Raw genomic sequence first — 8,914 nt, 5'->3', positions numbered from 1 at the left:
TCCAAATCGTAATTTCAATATTTCCGATAGCACTTGAACGCAGCAACATTTGGCCACTGAGCTACGAGCGAGCCGAGATCCCCCCAGTCTGCAGGCCTAGCTGCACATCAAAGACTGAGGGAAGAAAGAAGAAATATTTTGGCATTCGTCTACAGCTGTTGTTCAAAAGAGGTCTTTGTTGCTGCCAAGCTGTTAGTTATGAACGGGTAGTCTCCACTGGTCTCACAAGGATCAGATGTGCTGATGGTCTGGGAGCAGGTGCGCTGCCACCGGGTTTTGTCTCCCAGGAAATTTCTCCCATCTCCGCTGAAAGGGTTACACCTCAGGAGGCTGCGCCGTTGATGTTTTTTTTTTTGCTCTTCCGGGCGAGCCGTCGGAGAATTAGGAGATCACACCGCCGGTGAACGAGTCCGCCAGCAGACCGAGCATCGATGCTTCGTGCAGGCAGGATGGAGGAGTTTGTAACGGAGGAAGAGGAGCCATGGTACGACCAGCGGGACTTAGAGCAAGGTGAGCGGAGTATCTACACTTGAAGAAAATTGCTATGATATAGTGACATCATTTCTGTTGCTGAGTTTTGTGAGGAGTGATCACATGATGTGACAATAAACACAAAACCCCCTCAAAATCTTCGTCGTTGAACTCTAATTAGCTTGGATTTGGGGTTAAACGGATTAATGCAGAAACTGCAGCAAATCATTAAGAGGAGGAGGTTGTATGCATTAGGAAATATATTTTATGCATGAGTGCACGCACTTTGGAAGAGACACGAGATGGTAAGTATTGTGCATGACCATAGAGGGAGCAATAAAAACACTGCATGTGAGCCTCTCTCTCTCTCTCTCTCTCTCTCTCTGCTAGACCTCCTATTCCTTGAGTCCCGAGTTCCCTGCCCTTCATCTCTGCTCTCTTCCCAATTACTCTGATCTTGTCAGCGATGTTCCCAGAATAGCCCCTGTGTGTCTGAGTGAATTTTGCCTTCCTCTCATCCCAGCCCTCCTCTCTTCTCAGGATTATATATATATATTTATATATATCCACACTGTAGTCACCCTGGTCTCTAAAATGCTGAGTTGTGGGTCTGACTGACATGGAAGGATGTGTGAACAAGTGAGCAGCACCCTGACATCAGCAGCGGTGTGTGTGTGTGTGTCTGTGTGTGTCTATTGTGAGTCAAAACAAGTAGGATGTTCTGGGAGAGAAATGCTGAACATACCCAGAATACCCAGAAGTTTTTGAACAAAGAAAGGACTCATGGGGAAAGGAGGGCAAACTGGGAACTGGACACAGACTCCATGTCCAATTGTCTGTCTGAAGAAATGTGGTAAAAACAGGATTAGAAAGTAAGGATTGCTTTCAAGATGCTGTCACACTGTTATGCCTGTGAGCTTTAACATTCACATGACAGGCACAGGCAGGACATCTATGTGATTCCTTGAAAATGCTACTTCTCTCTATCCACATAGCAATGATTAGATATAGCTAACTCAGTTGAATGTGATTAGTGTTTGCCCTTCACTAACTGATTCATGAGAGAGAGAGAGAAAGAGAGAGATGCTCCACCTCTCAGCCCTTTCATTGATTATTAGTACTGAGTTAGATTACTGAGTGGGTAATTGTTTTATAGTATGATCTTGTACTAGCAGCTGGATTTGATTTGCAAAATGGTTTTATGGTTTTATGTCATGGGTTGTGTGTGTGATCAGCCTCGTTACTAATGACTAAAATGGATGCAATTTCCCAGCATCAGCAGTGCATCTCCTCACTGCCTCTCTGAGGATACATGAGTGTGTGTGTGTGTGTGTGAGAGAGTGTGTGTCCTTGCGTGGCCTGACCTCCACATCACCCCATCTCCTGATTACCTGCTGACCCACAGTAGAAAAGCAGCTTTGTGTCTCATCATCGCACTGTACATGGGCAGAGAGATGAGAGGCAGGTGGGTTCTGCTGTCTGTGTGTGTGTGTGTGTGTGTGTGTGTGTGTGTGTGTGTGTGTGTATCTCATCTCAGCGTTATTCAGTATTGCGCCTGGAATCATTAAGCCTGGCTGATCTGATTAGGGAGCCCCAGACGGAGACCTCCTCAGTGGGGATCAGAGATTTCAGGCTTTGGGGTCAGGCACATTTTCTCTAAATACCCTCAGCGCTTACTGCTCCAAACAAACAGCCTCATACTACAGCGCATTCATATCCACGCGTTGTTTTGCAGTAAGCCCCCCGATCGCACTTTTGCCCCAGAAACGAGGCTGTTACGCAAGATCTCCCATTAGCCGGTCTGTTTTTCGGTGACCCCCGCGTTCATTATCATCTGCCCGGCATATGTACTGTAGTGCGTCTGGGCAGATGGGCTGCTGTGGTGATGTCATGCTTGTCCTGAGTGCTTCAGCTTCACACTCTGCCATCCGACATGAGACTTCACACATCAAAGGGCGTTCGAGAGATGCAGGCTCACACGTGCAGAAAGCTGTGACACACACGCACAAGTCTATACGAGGCCATTGTTGCATGTTGAGTAGATGATGCAGCCGTTTGTGTTCTCCAGGATGAGGAGAAGCTTTGCTGTGTGATGATGATTGAGGGTTTAAGGTTGGTTATGCCTCTCCAACATGATATTTTGTGTCTTTTGCTTTCTTTTGTTTCCTTGTGTTTCATTTGGTTGCATACCGTACTGCATCATTTTATCCTGTGATTGATTGTTGATCAGTTAGATCTAGGTAGGCTCCTTCAATCAATCATCTAGCTCATCTATTTAATGAGCTTGAACTTGATTATTTCCTCCACACAGCCTCTTGCCCGTCTCATCCTTGTGCTGAAATATAGAAAATGGTTGTGTTGTGGTTTTTGAAAAAAAAAAAAAAAAAAAAGCACCGACGTAAGATTACATAACCAAGGCTCGGCTCCAGAGATACTGTCAGTGTGTGTATATGCAGCACGTGTATTCCCTCGGGAATAGGAAGTGTGCTGGGACACAAACACACACACACACACACAGCTCGTTATCACTCAGTAGCCCAGATAAGTGTTCTGTATCAGTCATGCATTGTTGAAACAGGAAATTACAGCCTGTACTTCACTGGCAGTGATGGAGGCAAAAGTAACAACGCAAATGTGTGCAGTATGAGCTAATGAGGCTCGCTACATGTATTAAAGACAAAGCAGGGGAGTTCTTGTTCTATTCAGCCGTTCGGGATTATATGTACTTTACACACAGACACATACACACACACACACACACAGCCAGCCAGCTTCTACCCCAGACAGGCCAACAGTAAATCATATCTGCTCCCTTGTGTTTTTACACCTATGATGAAGCGTTCTGCAGCTAGCCCTCTGTTGTGTGTGTGTGTGTGTGTGTTCCTGTCAGTGCCGACACCATACACTGTGGTGATAAAACGCTGCATTCATGCTCTGTAATGGAGGTCAATGCCTCTCAGTTTCTTCCTGTCTTTCCCCTCCCACTGCTATGTTGTTATGGGCTCCGAGTGGGATGGAGCCAGCAGGACTCTCCTCCTCCTACACAGTCCGGCCGGGCTTTCTCACCAGAGGAGATGAATAATGTATACTTCAAGCTGTGTTGTGAAAAAACAGGAGCCGAGGGTGGCTTCTTCTCTGGTTTTATTGCTGCTCAGGCTCCTGTACAGATGGCTCCAGGTTTGTTGCCCTGTATTGAAGTGATCCACATTCAAGCAGACTGAACACAGAGGGGAAATGTACTGTAGTTGTTGTTAGCTGCGTGGCCAATCATGTTCTGTCAGCATGTTATGCAGCAGCTGGTGCCAAGGGACTTGTAGCTTTGTTTTAGGGCTAGTTTGCTTACTTTGGAGTACATAATATAGGCCTGTAAGCAAGTTTATTTCAACATCCGTGGAAGAGATGATATTTAATCAAAAATTTGACTCACACCACTCATAAACTACCAAGTAAATTCCCTTTTATGTGGGGAAATAGATTTTTTGGACTAAGATATCATGTTTTGTCTGTGGATGCTCATAATGTCCTTACATGACCTGCGTGCCTCTGCTGTGCCTTTTAGTAACAAAACCTCTGCTAACTGGGTCTTTCCTCCAAAGACTCGTTCTCTCATCTTGGCTTTGTTGAGCTTCTTCTTGAGAGAGCGGCTTTAATTAGAAAACAAAGGATTTAAAAAATCTCCTGTACGTTGAATTGAATGAAAGGATTTTCTCTTGTGTTTTACATCATCAGTTAACTTGATATGAAACAAGGAGGTTTAGCTTTCCAATCAGGATGGCCTCATCAAACATTAAGGCCTTTTGGTTTCGATTAACATTGAAAATACAGTTTTAAAGGATAATTGCAGCCCAGGGACTTATTTCCTATTTTTTGCCATTATGCCGATTGTTTGATGGGTTCTGACATGAACGCAGCATCCAAGTACTTGAATGATCTAGTTGCCAAATAGCTTGCACTGGTTAAAATATCTAATACTGCAATATACTGAAGCTTCAGGTCATGGATAATAGGAAAATCAGGTGTAGGCAGGTTTCATTGCAGTGAGTGTTTGGTGAAAGGTTGTGTTTACATTGGCCCTGTGGGTGTGTATTGGAGAGTATTATCCCTTGCAGCTGAGTGGTATGTAAAGTAAGTGACAAAATTTCAGAGCAATCGATCGGCAAAAACAAGGAAAATAAGGCCCAGGCTGAAAATAACTGGAATTATCCTTTAAGGCCAGTTCCTTTTATGTTTCAAGCAACGTAACATCTAAAGAGTGCAGGGCTTCTCCAAATCTTTCTTGGTGAAAACAAAAAGTAACACCACCATACAGTGACCTCCTCCTAGCACTCTCATCACTTTGTCCCATATATCTGACCTCCTTTCTTCCCTCAGATCTGCACCTGGCAGCAGAGCTCGGCAAGACTCTGCTGGAACGCAACAAAGAGCTGGAGGACTCCCTGCAGCAAATGTACATCAACAACGAGGAACAAGTGCAAGAGATAGAGGTATGCTGGTCTCCTCTAACTGAATCCTCTATGTGCATGTGTCTTACTAGTCCATGCAATCCAAATGGATCCAGTAGAACTTGTATAAAACACAAGTCTAAAATACAATTCATTCTCATTGTCCCGAATGGCCAAATCAAGCACCGCACAATGTTTGCGTTTCAAACTCTGAGCAGCAAAGTGCCTCTTGTCTCTGGCACAACCCGACTCCCCTTGATCTCGCATCAAGCCAATTATTGTAAAGCCTTGAGCGCTTTGAGGGGAAAGAAGCGGAGAGGAGAAGACGAGGACTGAATGCAGCTGCAGTAGAAACAGTGTTTACTCTGTGAGCGCAGAGGCAAAGGGGAACGCGCTGACTCCTCTGTCACACAGCCAAGTCTGCCACCTCATTACAGCTCAAAGACTCCACTCCTTATTAGTCAGCAGCCCGACAGCTCTCTGAGGATGAATGTACGCAACAGCAGCCACAGTACACGACTGTGATGTAATCACACCAAACAACGACTGACCGAAAACTACTTTGAGTCTATTACTGTCATAAATGTCTCAGGTGACAGTAATGCCACTTACCTCAAAATTTTACCATTATGTATTCCTTAAGAAATTTCCCAGTCAGTCACTAGCCTGACTATATCTTACAGCCAAGCAGACAACGTTCCATTGTGGTTGTGTCTAGATGAACTAATCAAGATATCTTTAGTCACAAGTCTACTCGTTCTAATCTTGCACCTGTTGGCCCTACAGTACCTTGCCAAGCAGCTGGAGATGCTGAGGGAGATGAACGAGCAGCACGCCAAGGTGTACGAACAGCTGGATGTGACGGCCAGAGAGCTGGAGATCACCAATGAGAAGCTGGTGCTGGAGAGCAAGGCCTCGCAGCAGAAAATAGACAGGTGATCCGGAGCTGCTGCCACACTATACCACCACCCCACCTATAAAGCACTACTGCACTTGTTTTCTCTACAGCAATTTCATAATCATAAATCATAATCAGGGATTGCAGTTAATTTCAGAACATATTGGTCTTACAGCTGGCTAAAAAGATTAGATTTCTTGAATGGTTTCCTCTGTTCATTCTAAACATGCCCCCCCCCCCATTCGTTTGTTCATAACAGTGGCTCACTATAGCTTTAGGAGAAAGGTATGTTGAGAAAAAGAGAATTAACTCACTTTACTGATGACGTAACAAGTATTGAACATACAAGTATTGTAACGTGTGTGTGTGTGTGTGTGTGTGTACAGGTTGACGGGCACCATGGAGACCCTGCAGAGTCAGGTGGACAGTCTGACGGCTCGGGTGGAGGAGCTGCGAACTCTGGAGGAGCTGAGGGTCCGCAGAGAGAAGAGGGAACGCCGCAAGACCGTCCACTCCTTCCCCTGCCTCAAAGAACTCTGCACCGCACCAAGGTTACTGGCTGTCTGCAGCTGATTACTCATGTACAGTATGTATGTATGGTAGAAAAAAAGACACTTGGCCTGAGACTTGGGTTTTGACTCCAAAGCCACATCAGCACAGGTCAAAGGTTTTGTTGTCATTTTATGAGATGAGACATTTTTACAGGTTTTGGTTGAAACGTATGACAGGATAATGAAAAATTTGTATGATTGTGCATTTTAAGTATTTGATAAAATGTGCTTGAAATCCAACTCCCATAGTGGTGTGACACATTTTTTTCTATCAACATTTTTTCATGTCAGGTATGAGGATGGTTTCCTGCTGGCCAACCCAGGCAGCGTGGACCTGGCAGAGCGGCGGCCGGTGGATGAGGAGAACGAGCGGCTGCGGGACATCGTCTCCTCCCTGCGCGCGGCCATGGCGGCGGAGCGGGGCAGGCGGGAGGGCGCGGAGCGGGAGTGCGCCGCCGTGCTGCAGGAGTTCGAGCGTCTGGAGCAGCGGCTCCTCGGGGCGGAGGGCTGCCAGCTGCGGGTTCAGGAGCTCGAGGCCGAGCTGCAGGAGATGCAGCAGCTGAGGAAGTCCCGGGTGTGTCTGATCGGGGGCATGGAGGACGGCCTGGAGACGCTGCTGAACAACGGCCCGGAGACGGACACCCCGGAGGAGGGCGCGGGACCGGAGGAAGGAGGCGAAGGCGGCGGGGAGGCGGCGGGCGCGGGGCAGCAGAGCGGCCCGGTGAGGAAGAGCTGCAGCGACACGGCTCTGAACGCCATCTCGGCCCGCGACGCCTCGGGCAGGCGGCAGGGCAGCTACGCTCTCCACGCCAACGGGGTACGCAAGCGGGGCATGTCCATCCTGAGGGAGGTGGACGAGCAGTACCACGCCCTGCTGGAGAAGTACGAGGAGCTGCTGGGCAAGTGCCGGCGCCACGAGGAGAGCCTGTGCCACGCCGGGGTGCAGACGTCCCGGCCCGTCTCCAGGGACCCCTCCATGAAGGAGTACAGCATGGTCTCCCCCGGGCCCTCCGCGTCGGGGGCCGTCGCCGCCGCCCCTCCCACGCCCCCCCAGACGCCCTCCACCCCGGAGGCCCTGGAGGGGATCAGCAGGCAGGTGGAGCAGGTGGACAAACGGCTGGGCCAGAACACGCCCGAGTACAAGGCCCTCTTCAAAGAGATCTTCTCCCGCCTGCAGAAGACCAAGAGCGACATGAACTCCACCAAGGGAAGGAAGACGGGCAAATGAGACGACGACTGCTACCAACACTACATGCACTGAAAGCAAAGGGTACAAAAGCCACAGACTCCTTTATTTATCTTAATTTATCTCACTGTTTTGATGGCTGCTTGTTAACTGTTTGGTCACTCATGTCTTAATGGCAGGATGCCAGTAGTCATGCAACAGGGTGTTTAATGATGCACAGTCTGCTGCGGATGCCTCCCTTTGCACTTGGAAACTAGCTCAATTCATTTTAAAACTGCCAGATGTTACATATCACTACATGGATGATTGTAAATGTAGTAAATTACTTGCTGGGTGGATAAAATGCCTTTTTTGAGCTACCATAATTGACAAATAATTAGTGCACTAAAGAATTTGTTTAGCCTGTCTTAATTAAGACAATCTAGTATGTGATGTAGTATTTGTAACTGAGAGTGAAGATGTGCTAATGCAGAAATTATATAACTATTGCCAGTGATTTTGTTTTCATTAACAATTTGGAAAACAGTGGTTTTGCCAAGTAATTAATTTCAAAATGAATACAAACGCTGATGTCCACAGACTGAATCTAACTGTGGCATTGAATGAAAGTGGGCATGATGCATGTATCAATCTATTAAAAAAACGCTAAATTGATCTTCAACAGCAGGTAGCAGCAGTACAAACAAAAGCAGTACAAACTTCTGACCTTGAATAAAGGAAATTCAGCTTACAATGTTTAAAGAAGTAACAGAAAAGCTCTTCAAACATTTAGATTGAGTGTGTGTGTGTGTGTGTATATTGGTATTTCTGGATGTGCCATGCCTTCATAAATCAGCTGTTTCGTTGCCAAAATGCACTGCACAGAAATGTTGATTATGTTTGACTTAGATGGAGTTTTTTGTTTTATTTAAATGGGTTACTGTAACGTATTTGTTGATGGCACTGCAGAAGCCCTGTGGCCACAGAGGTGTATTATGTTTGTTTTTTTACAGCATGCATTATTACCTAAGGGGGCTTCAGCTTCCATATTTCTCTATTGCAGGGATTACAGTTGTTTTGATCGTTTTGTAAGTGACATCATACTCCATTAATTCTACACTGTGCTATCTCCATGTCAAAGTTGATAACTTAATTGTACATGTGATTTAATTTAAAATGTTTTCTGTTCAATTAAAATATGCAACGTCTTGACTGTGTGGTCTGCTACGTTTAATGGATCAAAAGTGATTGTTTAAAGCTCCCAGGGCCTCACCATGCAAAGTAACTTGAATATTTGGGAACATATTATCAACCCAATATTTCTTAATTAGTTATGTCTAACCAATTAAGCTGTTATTTGGTTATTATACCTGTAGTACACGAGTCA

The 8,914-nt window shown here is 46.1% G+C and overlaps 1 protein-coding gene across 2 annotated transcripts; it reads left to right on the top strand.

The window, feature by feature from the left end:
* Positions 1-431: 431 nt before the first annotated feature.
* LOC139655918 (cerebellar degeneration-related protein 2-like) lies at positions 432-7,616 on the top strand. 2 transcript variants are annotated; one of them, XM_071533337.1, is made up of 6 exons: positions 432-510; positions 4,843-4,955; positions 5,700-5,848; positions 6,198-6,362; positions 6,654-7,395; positions 7,435-7,616. In XM_071533337.1, the coding sequence occupies exons 1-6, from the start codon at positions 432-434 to the stop codon at positions 7,588-7,590; spliced, it is 1,404 nt and encodes a 467-aa protein (XP_071389438.1). In that variant the 3' UTR covers positions 7,591-7,616. The 2 variants fall into 2 exon arrangements, with proteins under 2 accessions (XP_071389438.1, XP_071389437.1); XM_071533336.1 differs by having other exon boundaries at positions 6,654-7,616.
* The last annotated feature ends 1,298 nt before the right edge of the window (positions 7,617-8,914 follow it).

Source organism: Centroberyx affinis, unplaced genomic scaffold, assembly GCF_046629955.1.
Source record: "Centroberyx affinis isolate AG114_WGS23_722 - 3 ecotype Tasmania unplaced genomic scaffold, CSIRO-AGI_Caff_v1 ptg002360l_1, whole genome shotgun sequence".
In the NCBI taxonomy this organism is placed as follows: domain Eukaryota; kingdom Metazoa; phylum Chordata; class Actinopteri; order Beryciformes; family Berycidae; genus Centroberyx; species Centroberyx affinis.
Note: the sequence above shows the minus strand (reverse complement) of the source record. Positions and strands in the feature narration are given on the sequence as shown.